General features: G+C 43.3%; 3 protein-coding genes across 4 annotated transcripts in view; 1 reads left to right on the top strand and 2 right to left on the bottom strand.

Annotated features, from left to right (window-relative positions):
• The window catches only part of LOC144670298 (uncharacterized), a 940207-nt gene that overhangs the window by 668546 nt on the left and 254952 nt on the right, over window positions 1-16709 (bottom strand). The window lies entirely within an intron of this gene.
• Window positions 437-847, top strand: LOC144670393 (histone H3). The gene has a single exon (XM_078532877.1). The coding sequence runs from the start codon at window positions 437-439 to the stop codon at window positions 845-847; it is 411 nt and encodes a 136-aa protein (XP_078389003.1).
• On the bottom strand, window positions 3367-14886 carry LOC144670297 (histone H2B-like). The gene is made up of 2 exons (XM_078532784.1): window positions 14847-14886; window positions 3367-3822 (listed from the first exon to the last, which is right to left on the bottom strand). The coding sequence occupies exon 2, from the start codon at window positions 3747-3749 to the stop codon at window positions 3375-3377; it is 375 nt and encodes a 124-aa protein (XP_078388910.1). The 5' UTR covers window positions 3750-3822; window positions 14847-14886; the 3' UTR covers window positions 3367-3374.

The raw sequence follows: 16709 nt of genomic DNA, 5'->3' as shown, positions 1-16709 counted from the left end.
TGACTGTACACAGTTCAAACAACAGACTGGTGTTTCTGTCCAAAAATGTGGAGGTTCACCAGGATGATGCCGGGTTTAAAAATTTTCGGAATAGGTTAAATGGACAGGAATTTCATTCGGGTTAGGAAATAATGATTTGCAGTGAAAATTTTTAATTTTAAAAATGGAAGAACAAAGCCTTCTGATGTCGAGGCGGTAAACAGCTGGAAATAAAGGCGGAATTTTTGAAATGAGCGATTAAAAACAACTCGACCAATGGAGACCTGAGTTGCCAGGGATTAGTTCATTGGTTAGATTTTGGATAAAACTGCCTGGGTGTAATGCTGCAGCCAATTACTGTTCGGGGCGGTTCCTCACAGAGTTTAAAAAGGCGGGTTGGAGAACAAACTATCTTAATAGTTCTTGCATCTCACACTGTGGTGAATCTATTCAGAAAATGGCCAGGACCAAGCAGACAGCGCGCAAATCGACCGGAGGAAAAGCTCCCCGCAAACAGCTGGCTACCAAAGCGGCCCGGAAGAGCGCTCCAGCTACGGGCGGAGTGAAGAAGCCTCATCGCTACAGACCCGGCACTGTGGCTCTGAGGGAGATCCGCCGCTACCAGAAATCCACCGAGCTGCTCATCCGCAAACTGCCCTTCCAGCGCCTGGTGCGAGAGATCGCTCAGGACTTCAAGACAGACCTGCGCTTCCAGAGCTCGGCCGTCATGGCCCTGCAGGAGGCCAGCGAGGCTTACCTGGTGGGGCTCTTTGAGGACACCAACCTGTGCGCCATCCACGCCAAGCGAGTCACCATCATGCCCAAAGACATCCAGCTGGCCCGCCGCATCCGCGGGGAACGCGCCTAAAACCCGGCTTCAGCACCAAGTACAACAACGGCTCTTTTAAGAGCCACTAAATCGACAAATGAAAGAGCTGCGATATCCTGTTTACAAATCCAGCACTTAGACATTGCTTAGATACAGTTCACTAAGTTGCAACAGTTTATTTTTTGTTCTCTACAAACCTATTTTGTGGGATTGACAATCACAGACGATGCAGTTGTAAATTGTAGCGCAGATGGTGTCTTAATTTCAACAGAAAATTGGGACTGCGGTCACCTTAGTGCTCTAGGATACTTACAATAAATGGCGGCGCTGATAATGTATTAAATACTGCGAGCAGACATCAATCCCGGGCAAAGGGTGAGCTGCGGGTTACAAGTCAGTGCCCAATAAAGGCAACGCCCTGAGCAACAAACGTGTATCCCTCCGGTGCACAGATATACCATAGAATATAAAAGAATTTGCATAGCACAGGAGGCCATTCATTCCTTTCGTGTCTGCATTTGCTCTCCAAATGAGTGTTATGACCTAAAGCTTCCCCCCGCCCCCAGGTCTGGCAGCATCTGTGTGGGGACAGAGTTACCGTCCCGAATCGGCATTACGCTTCATCAGAGCCAGAATGAAATGAGTTCAGACAGTGAGCAGCCCTTTCAATGATCCTGTGAGTGGCTCTGAAAAGAGCCTTTGGGTTATTAGATTAAGGAATGGCCGCTTCACTTGGTCTTCGAGGCCGCAGCGGCGCTGGTTTTCTTGGGCAGCAGCACGGCCTGGATATTAGGCAGCACCCCGCCCTGAGCGATGGTCACCCCTCCCAGCAGCCTGTTGAGCTCCTCGTCGTTGCGGACGGCCAGCTGCAGGTGTCTGGGGATGATGCGGGTCTTCTTGTTGTCCCGGGCCGCGTTACCGGCCAGCTCGAGGATTTCAGCCGTCAGATACTCGAGCACAGCAGCCAGATAGACCGGGGCTCCGGCACCCACACGCTCAGCATAGTTGCCCTTTCTCAGGAGCCTGTGAACACGGCCCACCGGGAACTGCAGTCCAGCCCGGGAGGAGCGAGATCTGGCCTTGGAGCGAGCTTTACCGCCGGTCTTTCCTCTTCCAGACATTTCACAATCTCACAAATAATTTCACAAAGAATGAGGAAATGCGCTCGCATTCGCTTCTCTTATAGCTTCGGGAGGAATGGTGCTGCGGGCATTGCTGATTGGTCACTTTGTTGCTGCATCTCATAATGTTGTTCACATCACCAATCAGATATCTACTGAACTCACCAATCCGGAGACTCTACGGATGAGGGCGGAAAATTACGGCGCCAAATTTTGAGATTCCAACTGATTTTTCTTTCAAATTTTAAAAGCCCGCCAAATTTGTAAAAAAGAAGCCAAAAAAAAAACGGACGAACATAGTACTAATTGGATAAAAGCAAAATACTGGTGATGCTGGAAATCTGAAACAAAAATACCTGGAAAAATTCATCTGCGGAGAGGAACAAAGTTGACGTTTCGAGTACTAATTGGAAATGGTTATTCAGTATTTAGTATTCGAATGTTATATTCACTTCATCTCTCTCTCTTTCCCTGGACTACATTTTTTTGTATATTTCAGTTTTTGATTTTCTGTCTGGGTTTATGTGTATCTGAAAACAAGTCGAAAATAACGGCGCAAACTTATGGAATTTTTTTTTTTATTCGACATCGAAATTACCTCCGATATATTTATAAAACAAGAAATACATTTCATATAGAAAATCCAGCTAATAGTGAACACGGTCTGACGACAAAGTTTTACAAATGTCCGTCCCTGATGGGACTATTTCACATTTTATCCTAAATTCCAGATCCGCTTTAAGAATCCGGCATCAATTCGAGATAATCTCGATCCGTCATGAAACCTTCTTAGCAGCCGGCTGAAAGTGCCATTTACATCGTTCTGCTGATAGACGGGAAATTGTAGATATTTGTGACAGCCAAAATTGAACATACTTGGAGTAAATTTGCCAGCGTCGAGACTGAAGGTTGCTACACAACCGGTGCTTACAGGAAATGAACTGATCGATTATTGAGGCCAAACTTGATCCAAATTGGAAACTGAATCATTTACGTTCTATTCGCTCTCTCTCCAAAACCAGGGAAAGGGGTCGAATATGACGCGTCTTAAAACAAAGCGCAGAGGGTGAGCGGCAAGTCATTAATTTATGGGGCATCATTAACGAGACCCAACAATTGAACGAGAATTAAATCTACATTCACGTGAGGGAGAGGTCGAGTGTGTTCAGTTCTGCCGAAGGGTCATAAAGACTCGAAACGTTAACTGATTTCTTCTCCACCGATGCTGACAGACCTGCTGAGTTTTTCTAGGTAATTCTGTTTTTGTTTTAAATCTACATTACCGAGAATCTCTGATTGAAACGTGATCAAAATAACAATTTCACAATTCGAAATGCTTCATAGCTAAAACATAAATTTAGAAGTAATGAAATCATATAGCTTTTTCAGAGAGATTGTGGGTGGCTCTTAAAAGAGCCGTTGTGTTATGAATCAGTTCTGGGGTTTTACTTGGAGCTGGTGTACTTGGTCACCGCCTTTGTCCCTTCCGACACGGCGTGCTTGGCCAGTTCCCCGGGCAGCAGCAGGCGCACGGCGGTCTGGATCTCCCGGGAGCTGATGGTGCTGCGCTTGTTGTAATGGGCCAGGCGGGAAGCCTCACCCGCGATGCGCTCGAAAATATCGCTCACGAACGAGTTCATGATGCTCATGGCCTTGGAGGAGATGCCGGTGTCGGGGTGAACCTGCTTCATCACTTTGTAGATGTAGATAGCGTAACTCTCCTTCCTCGACTTTCGCCGCTTCTTGCCGCCCTTTGCTACCGGTTTCTTTAAGGCTTTCTTGGCTCCCTTCTTAGGAAGTGGTTTCTTCTCGTCAACCATCGTCACTTTCAGACACAGAATAAAACAAACTCCTTCCGAGCGCCGATTAAATAGACAGTCTGACAGACCTATGCTAATGAGGAATGGGGAAACAATGATTGTGATTGGTTATTTAAAAGAATACAACAGCCAGTTATTTTGTACTTTTCTCTGATTGCATATTTAAAGACAACAAACAAATTTCGACTTCTCCACCAATCATTAGCCCTTTTACTACAAGCAGGAAATAAATTTTATCAGGATTCCCTCCAGTCCCAGTTTGTGAAGATACACCGGGAATTGTCGTCTGGTTGCTCGTGTGAGGGGCCCTTCTCCACAGAGGGACTGAACGGAAATGCGGGATTCCTCCTGGAACTCTTGTAACGTGTGCGAATTACTCACTGGGATATTGTGTGAGTATGTGTGTGTGAGTGGTTGGGGGTTGAGGCTGTGGTACGCTGTGTGAGTGTAGAATTTATTCTGTACCTGTCTTTGGGGGTGTTTAAGGCTCATTGTGCGTCTGTCAGTTCCGGATGAATGTGAGTGAGCGGGGGATCCATTCTCAATTTGGGAATATATGCTATTTTGGATGAACTCCGTATCTGTCACCTGCGGCTTAAATATGTGAGTGCAGGATTTATTCTCTACCTGTCAGTTTATTGAACTACAAATGAGATTCACACCGTGTTTCTCAGTCTCTGACACTGTAGATCAGTGTAGCATTGATTGTAATTCTTTCAGCCTGTGCTACTATCCGAGTGTGCACTTTTCATTCACTCTCAGAGCTTGGGACTGTGTTTGAATGTGAGATTAATGCTGGACATGCCAGCATCTGATCCGCAATGTGAGTGTGGAATTCAGTCTGTATCTGTCAGTTTCTGGTATTGAATGGGAATGTGAGTCATTGTCAATATCTGTGAATCTTTTGAACATATTCTGCATCTGTTTGTCTTCAGTGCTGAATGTGAGATTACTTCAATCAGTCAGTGATAATGTATGTGACTGTGGGATTAATTCAGTCATTCGGTGGTGCTGCATGTGAGAGTGGGATTAATTCAGTCATTTGGTGGTGCTGTGTGTGAGAGTGGGATTAATTCTTTCAGTCGGTGGTACTAAAATAGATATGAACATACGAACCAGGAGCAGGAGTAGGCCCCTCAGCAGCTTGAGCCTGTTCCGCCATTCAATAAGATCATGGCCAAGGGATAGGCAGTGGCAGATATTTAAAGGGATATTTCAGAATGCACAAAATACATGCATTCCAATCAGAACCAACAATTCCAAAGGGAGGTTATGTAGATGTTTAAATAAGAAATGAGTTAGTCCTATAGAAAGAGCATTTCGGGAATTGAAAATGCAAAATAGGGAGATGGCGGATGAACTAAACAGGTATCGTGCTTCAGTCTTCACCATAGACGACACAAGTAATACCCTGGAAAAAGCTGTAAATCAGGAAATGGAAGGGAGGGAGGAACTCGTGGAAAATTACAATCACCAGGGAAGTGGTATTGAGAAAATTATTGGAGCGTCGGGCTGTGAAATCCCCAGGTCTGGATGGATTTCACCCCAACTTCTTGAAAGAAGTGGCTCGTGAGATTGTTGGTACATTTGTTTTAATTTTCAAAATTCCCCAGATATGGGGAAGGTTCAATTAGATTGGAAAATAGCGAACGTAACTCTTTCATTCAAAAAGGGAGGGAGACAGAAATTAGAAAGCTAAAGGCCAGTTAGCCAAACATCTGTCATAGGGAAAATGTTACAAGCTATTATTATATATATTAGGGCACTTAGAAAAATTCAAGGGAATCTGGCAGAGTTAACATGGCTTTGTGAAATGAAAATCATATTTAACCAATTTATTGGAGTTCTTTCATGGAGTCACATGTGCTGTGGATAAAGGGGAACCGGTGGATGTACTGTATTTAGATTCCCAGAAGGCATTTGATAAAGCTCCACATCAAAGGTAATTGTGGAAAATAAAAAGATCACAGTGTAGGGGCTAACATATTGGCATGGATGGAAGATTGGTGAGCTAATAGGAAGCAGAGAATTGACATAAATGGGTCCTTTTTTGGTTGGCAGGATATGGTGAGCGGTGTGCCAGAGGGATCAGTGTCATAGAGTTAACTAGCACAGAAACAGGCTCTTCAGCCCATCGTGCCCATGCCAGCCATCAAATCATTGCTGGGCCCTCAACTTTTTATAATGTATATAAATGACTCGATGAAGGGACTGAAGGAATGGTTACTAAATTTAATGATGGCACAACGATAGTTAGAAAGTAAGTTGTGAAGAGGACTTAAAGAGGCTACAAAGTGACATAGAAAGTTTGAGTGGGCAAAGCTCTGGCAAATGGAGTATAACTTGGGGATATGTGAAATTGTCCATTTTGGCAGGAAGAATAAAAACGAAGCTCCTTATCTAAATGGTGAGATATTGTAGAGCTCTGCGATTCAGAGGGATTTGGGTGTGCTAGAGCATAAATCACAAAAGGTTAGAATGCATGTACAGCAGGTAATTAGGAGAACTAACAGAATGTTAACATTTCTTGTGAGGGGAATTGATTTCCAAAAGAGGGAGGCTCTACATCAGTTATACAGGGCACTGGTGAGACCACATCTGGAGCCCTGTGTACAGTATTGGTCTCTTTATTTAAAGGAAACATTTAAATGTGTTCGAAGCAGTTCAGGGAATATTTATTAGACTAATACCAGGAATGGGCCGGTTGTCTTACGAAGAAAGATTGGACGGGTTAGCCTATCTTTGTGACTGGAATTTAGAAGAGTAAGAGGGGATTAGATTGAAACCATTAAGACACTGAGGAGTCTTAACAGGATGGATGTGGAGATGATGTTTCGTCTTGTGGGAGAAGCTAGAACTAGGGGGTCATTGTTTAAAAATAAGGGGTTACACATTTAAGACATTGATGAGGAGAATTTATTTCTCTGAGTGCTGTGAGTCTTGGAACTCTCTTCCTCAAAAGGCAGTGGACGCAGAGTCTTTGAATATTTTAATGGTAGAGCTGCATGGATTGTCGATTAGCAAGGGGGTGAAAGGCTATCAGGGGCAGACAGGAATGTAAGGGTAGAGTTCACTTTAGCTAGCTCTGCTTTCATGCCCTCATTTAAGTTGAAAATACTCGTCATGGATGCGCTCATTTCTCCATCCAAAAAAAGTGTAAAATTCAATCACATTATGAACGCTGTTACCTAGAGGTACCTTCACTATGAGGCTCTCATTTAATCCTGTCTTGTTGCTCAATACCAGGTCTCGAATACCCTGCTCTCTGGTTGGCTCCAGAATGTTTTTTTTAAGAAAGTATCCCAAAAACACTCTATGAACTCCTCATCTACGTTACGTTTGTCCATCTGATTTTCCCAGTCGATATGTAGATTGAAATCCCCCATGATTATTGCTGTACCTGTCTGACAAGCTCCCATGATCTCTTCTTTTATACTCTGTTCTACCGTGCAGTTAAATAGTCACCTGACCCACAAGTGACTTCTTGCCTTTATCATTTCACGTCCCAACCCAAACCTGAATCATCCTGGATTTCTGAATTTAGGTCATCCCTCTCTAATGTGCTAATACCATCATTAATTAACAGATCCACCCCTACACCTTTTCCTGACATATTTCATTCCTAAATATCACATACCCTTCAATATTCAGGTCCCAAACTATGTCACCCTGTAGCCATGCCTCTCTGATGGCTATCAGATCATTCTTATTTATTTATATTATCAGTTAATTTGTTACGTTTCAAATGCTACATGTGTTTAGATACTGAGCCTTTAGTTTTGTCCTTTTATTCTGTAGCTACAAGGCTTATCTGCTGATTTACTCTTAGATTTATGCTATTTCTCCCTTCCTGTCATGGTCTGTTTATCACTTCCCATATTAACACCTTTCTTTCTTGCCTTGTCTCTTCTCTTTGAAAATGTGATCCTTTCCACTATTCAGTTTAAAACCCTCTCTACTACCCTAGTTATGCAGCTTGTGAGGACACCAGCCCCAGCACAGTTCAGGTGTAGACCATCCCAACGGTACAGAAAAATCTGAAAGAACACCCAAAACTGGTGCCAGTGGCCCATAAACTGGAACCCACTTCTCCCACACCAGTCCTTGAGCCTTGCATTCATTTCTCTAATCTTATTTGTCCTATGCCAGTTTGAACATGGCTCAGGTAATAATCCTTTGAGGTCCTGCTGCTTAATTTTGTGCCTAGCTCCTCATACTGACTATGCAGAGCCTCCTTCCTCATCCTGCCCATGTTGTTGATCCCTACATGGACCATGATCACTGGATCCTCCGCCTCCCACTGCAAGTTGCTTTCCAGCCCTGAACAGATGTCCCTAACCCGGGAAATGATACAGGCAGGCAACAGAGCCATCTGGACTCTCGCTCTTTGCTACAGAGAACAGTGCCAATCCCACTCAATATACTGCCCCATACTACCACTACATTCCTTTTAATGTTCCCCCAACTTGAATGGCTTCCTGTACCACGGTGCCATGGTAAATTTGCTCATCTACCCTGCAGCCACTGCCCTCATCCAAACAAGCAGGGAGAACATCAAACCTATTGGACCATTGCAGAGGCTCACACTCCTGCCCTCTGGGTCCCATTACCTGCCTCGTTCGCAGTCACACCCTCCTGTCCCTGACCATATCAGAAGAACCTACTCTAAGATGTGTGACTGCCCCCTGGTATAAAGCATCAAGGAAACTTCCCCTCTCGCTGATGTGTCACAGAGTCTGCAGCTCAATGAATCTGAGCTGAATTTCCTCCAGCCACGAACATTTACTGTAGACATTTCCTCTGGATCGCAATGTTATCCAGGAGTTCTCACATGCTGCAGCCTGGACACATCACCTATCATCCTTAATGTATTTTAAATAATTACTTAATTATGTTATTCAGTTATGTATGTTACATTCTTATATATTTTATTTACTTTACCACAAGTTTTTGTACTATTTTCAACCTTAGGGATAGTATCGACCTTATACATGTACCGGATATTCATCAAACAGCTAGCTCCTTTCGCCTGTATTAGAGCAAGAACCAATTCCTATGGGGTGAGAAGGATAGAAGAAGGGAACAATTACCTGCTTTCCTCCCCCACCCTTCACCGAGCTCCTATCCCACCAAACTCCAAGTCTTCACTCAGTTAGCTGAGCTGCACTCGGTTTACCTTGGCTGCACTAAAGAACCCTGAATTTATAGTAAACTGAACTGAGGCAACAGTAACCAGATAGAAAACAAAAACAAAAATACCTGGAAAAACTCAGCAGGTCTGATAGCATCTGCGGAGAGGAACACAGTTAACGTTTACCAGACTGAACCAGTTAGTTAATTAACTACTCAACTCCGACAACTGAGAGTGAGCTTGCGCTGTCTAAACTGAAGAAAGAATTTAGCCTGTTTACACAGTACTTTCCAGTTACTGCTAATTGCAGACTAGATTAGATTTTAAGAGCAAAATTTAAGAACAAAATTAACACTTACATCTCCCCCCTCACCAAACTCAAGTCCTTAGCCAGCTTGATCAGCTGCACTCTGTTTGGCACTGTATGTATGAGTGGGATTAATTCTGTCAATCTGTGGTACGGCATGTGAGAGTGGGATTAATTCTGTCCAGCGGTGGTACTGTATGTGAATGCAGGATTCAGTCTGTCAGTCTTTGATACCACATGTGAATGTGGGGTTAATTCTGTCAGTCTGTGGTACTGTACGTGAGAGTGGAATTCATTCTGTCAATAAGTAGATTGTTTGTGAGAGTGGGATTAATTCTGCCTGGTGGCTATACTGTATGTGAGAATAAGATTGATTTTGTCTCTGTCAGGCTCCTGGCCTCTGTCTGAGTGTTATATTCATTCTGTAACTCTCAATTCCTGATGCTGTGCACGATTGTGGGATTCATTTGTCTCTATCAAACCTTAGTTCTGAACGTGTGTTCATGAATGTTTTGTGTGTGTGTAAGTTTGTGGCACTGTGTGAATTTCAGATTCTTTTTCCATCTCTACATCTCTGAGACTGTTTGAGGTTCATTCTGTACCTATCAGTCAGTTCCACTGTGTGAGACATGGGATTCATTCTGCAGTTGTCTATCTCTGGCACTGTCGGTGAGTGTGTGATTTATTCTGTTTCTGTGTATGTCTGGTGCTGTGAGTGCCTTGGACTTCATTCTGTATGTGTCAGTCCCTGGAAACATGTTGGATTTGTTGGGTACTTCACAGCGTCCAGTTCTTTGTGGATGTGGAGTTTATTCTGTCACTCTCAATCTTTGATGTTGCTTGTGACTCTGGGATTAATTGTGTATCTATATTCAATAGTTATCTCAGGCATGGTGTTGTAAATGAGTTAACATCTTAAACCTTTTAGGAAGTAAAACAACCATCCAAAGCCTTACGCAGTCTGGTTTACATGTGATGTCAGAACAAACCTCAGTTATTTGCTTATCCCTGAACTGCCATCTACAATGTCCAAGCAAACCATTCAGTTCTATTCAAGAAGGCCGCTCACCAATACTTTCTCCAGGGCAATTAGGAATGGGCCCACATCCTGTGATTTAATAGAAGAAAGCTCACATCTCCTACAGCCACCAGTCTGAAAATTTCACCACTCCAGTTTTAAATTCAAATATTCACGATCCATTCCTTCTTTTCAACAATACAACAAAAGATTGTCAATCTTATCAAGTGGTATTGATACATATAAATGTTAAAGCCTGTAATTATGTGACCTCATGATGTGAATGATGAGTCTCACTAATGAATAGTGCAAAATGGAAGTCTGGATGCAAATTAAATTCAATGGTTGGAAATCAGGTAGAGCGTGTGTGTGAATATGTCATTTACATCCTGGACAGATCAGGCTTCTTACTGGGATTGTGAACTTGAAAAATGTGAGGCTCTAAACCAAGCAACCCACAGTAGCTCCCTAGAGTTAAAAGAAGGAAGCATATTAAACTGGAACCAAACTAGTTAATTGCTCATTTCAGAAGATTAATCAAATAATAGCAGGTATACTTCAGTAGGAGGATTGGAATAGGGAACAGACACAGCTGAGGGCAACCATATCTGCTATCAAAGAATGTAAAGGGTACTAGAGAAGAGAATGGGAGCTGACTGCAGTGGGGTGGATCCCATGATAAAACTGAGGGTTTATAAAGCTGCTTTGTAACAGTTTTGCAGACTGTAGCTGATGCCGAATTATCCCTATTGTGGTTGAAACCCCATTAGTAACCAGCATTGGCTGAGACAATTAACCCTGGGAAGCATTCATTTTCAGTGGAAATGATTGATGTCTGTAAAGGCAGCCAATCCTGTACAACGTGGATAGATTATTTGAGTGGGATAGGCAGGAGATGTATGTTTTCAAGAAGGAGTTAGATATAGCTCTTGGGGTGAAAGGGATGAAAGGATATGGGGAGAAAACGGGAGCAGGCTATTGAGCTGGATGATCAGCCATGATCATGATGAATGGTGGAGCAGGCTCGAAGGGCCGAATGGTCTACCCCTGCTTCTATTTTCTATGTTTCTAGGAGGGACATAGAAAAAAAGAGAAATGAACAAAAAAAAGAGTTAACATAAGTCAAAGGAGGAAGAAGTTTTACTGCATGAGAAAAGGGGTGCTGATTTGTTGGCAAGTTGATTCCAATTGTTCGAGGTGTTGCCATGAAGAATTCACCGGGAAACTATTGCCCTGCATGGTGTTGTTTAATTCAAGGTAGGCACAATGGACATGTTCCTTTTGCCTGCTGATAACAGGGCCCTGCACTTGGATATATGTAGCCTCTAGCATGTGCAAGTGAGCCACATTGTGAAGAATAAGGAACTTCAGGTACTTAGTTGGTGAAGTAGTGACCATTTTCCTCAGAGGAGTGAGGGTTGAGAGGAGAGGGTAGAGGTATTCAAAATTATGATGAGTCTGGACACAACAGACAGAGAAAAACTGTTCCAACTGGATGGGACAAAGACCAGAGAGCACAGATTTAAGGTAATTGACAGAAGCAATGGATACTTTTTGGAGAAACGTTTTCATGCAGCGAATGGTTATGATTTCAGATGTGGGTCCTGACACTGCTAGAGGCAGATGGAATCAAGGTAGTCAGGAGAGAATTGGATTATTATCTGAAAAGGAAGAATGTGCCGGGTTGTAGGGAATGACACTAGATGTTTTACTCATTTGAAGGCCTGATGTAGACTCAAAGGGCTGAATCTCATTGTGTGCTATGATAGCAATACTGTGTGCATGTGCATGTGTGTGCAAGTTTAGGTGTGCTTGATTATCCTTCTGTCAAACTCTGATGCTGCATGTGAATGTGGAATTTATGTTTCTTTTAGGAGTGCTACTGGGTCTGAATGTGGGATTATCTAGATTATGTTAAGACAGTTCAGTCGTCCTGTGTGCAAATCTGAAAATCAGACTGTTAGTAGCATTCTTTAATAGTGTCTGTGTGTGTGTGTCATTCCAATTGTATTTGTGATAATTTCTGACTTTCATTGGTACCATATGTGTGTGTCAGATTGATTAATGTTATTCAGGCTCAGGTATTGTGAGTGAGTGTAGTAATAGTCTGCATCTGTCAGTGTCTGGTAATGGACCTCTGCTCAATAATGATTCTGAATCTGTCAGTCTCTGCTACTCTGTGACAGTGTGGGATTCATTACATCGCCTTCAGTCTTTTGGATTGTTTACCAGTCTAGATTCATTCCATGTTGAAATTTCAGTACAGGAATAGGCCATCGATATTCTTGGTTTAATGGAATAATTGCGAGTTTGGCCTTATATGAAATCCCGTTCTGTGTAATTTTTTTAATGTGAAACTCCATTGTTATGCCAGTGTAACTCCGTTTATACTAATCAAATTAACGCTGTGTCATTCAATCTGTTTCTGAGTGAGAATTTTAAACTTGGCTGTTGAGCTCAGTTTGCAGTGATAGAATTAATACAACATCTATCAGTCTGATACAGTGTGGGTTTTTCGGATTGCTCTGTGATTTGTATCTCAATCTGTACTAATCATTTTGATACAGTATCCCTTAGTTTAATAATTTGGGTGAGTTTCAAACTAGAATCTGAGTTTGTATCTTTCAGTTTGATCTGGTAATAATGTAATTGCAGCTAAGACTGATTCCCTGATCAATGCTGCCACCATCACCTCCACTTTTTCCTTCTCGATCTTTTTCTGAAAACCGTATTTGTAAATATTCAGCACCCAGTCCTCCCTTTTTTTAACCCACGTTTCTTTCAGTGCCACTACATCATATTCCCACATTGCCATTTGTCCTTCAAGCTCATCAACCTCATTTATCACACTGTGTGTTTACATACTGGACAGAGGACTGGAAAATCGCTAAAGTAACCCCCCTGTTTAAGAAGGGAGTGAGTTAAAAGATGGGAAATTACAGGCCGATTAGCCTGACCTCGGTCGTTGTTAAGATTTTAGAGTCCATTATTAAGGATGAGATTTCAGAATACTTGGAAGTGCATGGTAAAATTGGGCAAAGTCAGCATGGTTTCATCAAGGGGAGGTCATGCCTGACAAATCTATTAGAATTCTTTGAGGAGGTAACGAGTAGGTTAGACAAAGGAGAACCAATGGATGTTATCTACTTGGACTTCCAGAAGGCCTTTGACAAGGTGCCGCACAGGAGGCTGCTCAGTAAGATAAGAGCCCATGGTGTTAGAGGAAAGGCACTAGCATGGATAGAAGATTGGCTGTCTGGCAGGAGGCAGAGAGTGGGAATAAGGGGGTCCTTCTCTGGATGGCGGCCGGTGACTAGTGCAGTTCCACAGGGGTCAGTGTTGGGACCACAAATTTTCACTTTAGACATTAATGATCTAGATGAAGGAACTGAGGGCATTCTGGCTAAGCTTGCAGATGATACAAAGATAGGTGGAGGGACAGGTAGTATTGAGGAGGCAGGGAGGCTGCAGAAGGATTTGGACAGGTTAGGAGAATGGGCAAAGAAGTGGCAGATGGAATAGCACCTGGGGAAGTGTGAGTCATGCACTTTGGTAGGAAGAATAGAGGCATAAACTATTTTCTAAATGGGGAGAGAATTCAGAAATCTGGAGTGCAAAGGGACTTGGGAGTCCTAGTCCAGGATTCTCTTAAGGTTAACTTGCAGGTTGAGTCGGTAGTTAGGAAGGCAAATGCAATGTTGGCATTTATTTCGAGAAGACTAGATTATAAAAGCAGGGATGTGCTGCTGAGGCTTTATAAGGCTCTGGTCAGACCACATTTAGAATATTGTGAGCAATTTTGGGCCCCGTATCTCAGGAAGGATGTGGTGGCCCTGGAGAGGGTCCAGAGGAGGTTCACGAAAATGATCCCAGGAATGAATGGCTTAATCTATGAGGAACGTTTGAGGACTCTGGGTCTATACTCGATGGAGTTTATAAGGATGAGGGGGGATCTGATTGAAACTTACAGAATAGTGAAAGGCCTGGATAGAGTGGACGTGGGAAAGATGTTTCCATTAGTGGGAGAGACTAGGATCCGAGGGCATAGCTTCAGAGTAAAGGGAAGACCTTTTAGAACAAAGATGAGGAGGAACTTCTTTAGCCAGAGAGTGGTGAATCTATGGAATTCATTGCCACAGAAGGCTGTGGAGGCCAGGTCATTGAGTGTATTTAAGAGCGAGATAGATAGGCTCTTGATTGGTAAGGGGATCAAAGGTTACTGGGAGAAGGCGGGAGAATGGGGTTGAGAAACTTATCAGCCATGATTGAATGGTGAAGCAGACTCGATGGGCAAAATGGTCTAATTTCTGCTCCTATGTCTTATGGTCTTATACATGCATTGTAAACTTGTCTTTGCATTTCTCATAGTGCTTCTTAATCTGCCCCTATCTAATATGGCATTGCTTCCTTCTCCAGTATTATCCATCGCTCACCCTCCTCTCTGTCCTTATGACTTTTTGGTTCTGCTGTAAATTGTTGACTAACCTCCTGCCAATTTAAATTAAATCCTCACCAACCAGATTACTGAACCATAAACTAAAATTGGACTTGGTGCCTGTGCTTGCAAAGTACAATGGATCAGAACTCCAACAAGTTAACCTCTTGGCCACCTCTGCTCCCTGTGAGTGACACTGTACTTACTGTGTGTGAGGAGCTGACTGCACTTCCCCTTGTGTTGTAGAATCACATCATTTATTCTACTGCTTTCAAGTATTTGCCTATCGGAAGAAAATGTGTTTATTACAATTTATGCAGAGGTGAGGTCGAAGATACAAAGAAACCAAAGCAATTATTAAATTAATAATCATTCCGAACAACCGCAAAGTCAGAGGTTCAAGAAGGCAGCTCACCACCACCTTCCCAAGGCAACTCGGGATGGGCAATAAATGCTGGCACAGCCAGTGAAGCCCACATCCCATGAATGAATTAAAAAAAAGATAAGACAAACAGAGTCAGTGTCTGAATCCACTGCAGTCCTGCAGCACTCAGCTGCTAAACACCAGGGACTTTGTTCCTGTTACAACAATTTCCTGCCATCCAGAAACAATCCACTGCTCCAGGAGTGGGACTGAGTGACGGAGCAGGGACTATTGTGTAGGTCAGATTTCTAATTGCCGCTCCCATGGACTAACCGTTCAAGTGAAAGCAAACAGCCGCTGTTTAAAATGTGTCTCGGCATTAGCGGCTGTTTTAAACCATCTTCTTCCACTCACAGGCAGTGCTGGGGAAGGCAGCGCGCATGCGCAGAATGCTGCACAAGTTCCGGAAACACAAATATTGAACATTCCAGCACAGAACGAGGACATTCGGCCCATCGTGTCTGCACCAGCCACAAAATAGTTTGCTCCAGCCTCACGTCATTTTCCAGCTCTTGCTCCGTGAGTCCTGTCGGTCCCAGCAGCTCAGTGCAGATCCAAGTGTTTGTTAAAGGCAGTGATGCGCTGCTGTCCCCCAGCTCTGCCTGGGACTGGAAGAAGATGGTTTCAAACAGCCGCCAATGGAGAGATCCCGCTCCCGGGGGAAGGGAACAAACAGCAGCCTCCTGGGAGGAGGGAGACAGAATGGCAAGAAGCTGTTATTGAAAATCATTGCTGCTTTCTCTCCACAAAGCAACAATGAACATTTCTGATAAAAGCAAAATACTGCGGATGCTGGAAATCTAGAACAAAAAGAAAAATACCTGGAAAAACTCAGCAGGTCTGACAGCATCTGCGGAGAGGGATACAGTTGACGTTTTGAGTCCGTATGACCCTTCATCAGAACTAAAAAATATAGAAATGAGATGAAATATAAGCTGGTTGAGGGGGCTGGGACAGGGTAGAGCTCGATAGGGGGCCAGTGATAGGTGGAGGCCAAGAAGAGATTGCCAAAGATGTCATAGACAAAAGGACAATGGGGTGTTGGCGGTAGTGACATTATCTAAAGGATGTGTTACCTGGGATGTTAGGGGGAAATAAAGGGTTACAGTAATTATTAGGGGGAATCTAGGGATACAGTAAGAACTTATTGAAAGGGAATGAATTACTTAAAATCTCCAAGCACATTGGCAGTTAAAGGTTACCAGATGAACCTTGCACAGCCTTAAGGGCCTGCAAACAACAGAAAGGCCTTGGATAAAAGCAAAAAACTGCGGATGCTGGAAATCCAGAACAAAAATAAAAATACCTGGAAAAACTCAGCAGGTCTGACAGCATCTTTGGAGAGTAACACACTTAACGTTTCGAGTCCGTACGACTCTTCAACAGAACTAAGGAAAAATAGAAAATAGGTGAAAGAGAAGCTGGTTGAGGGGGTGGGACAAGTAGAGCTGGTAATAGGGTCAGTGATAGGAGGAGATAGCCAAAAGATGTCATAGACAAAAGGACAAAGAAGTGTTGAAGGGGGTGATATTGTCTAAGAAATGTGCTAATAGGTGACATTAAGGGTAGAAAGCAGGGTGAGCAAGGTACAGATAGCCCTAGTGGGGTGGGGTGGGGTGGGGGGAAGGGATCGAAATAGGCTAAC

Source organism: Cetorhinus maximus, chromosome 31 (genome assembly GCF_964194155.1).
Source record: "Cetorhinus maximus chromosome 31, sCetMax3.hap1.1, whole genome shotgun sequence".
Lineage (NCBI taxonomy): Eukaryota > Metazoa > Chordata > Chondrichthyes > Lamniformes > Cetorhinidae > Cetorhinus > Cetorhinus maximus.
The sequence above is the reverse complement of the archived record's forward strand: the minus strand, read 5'-3'. Positions and strand labels throughout refer to the sequence as shown.

Excerpts from the sequence above, each read along its gene's own strand:
- LOC144670297 (XM_078532784.1), bottom strand. The coding sequence starts at position 3,749 with ATGGTTGACGAGAAGAAACCACTTCCTAAGAAGGGAGCCAAGAAAGCC.
- LOC144670393 (XM_078532877.1), top strand. The coding sequence starts at position 437 with ATGGCCAGGACCAAGCAGACAGCGCGCAAATCGACCGGAGGAAAAGCT.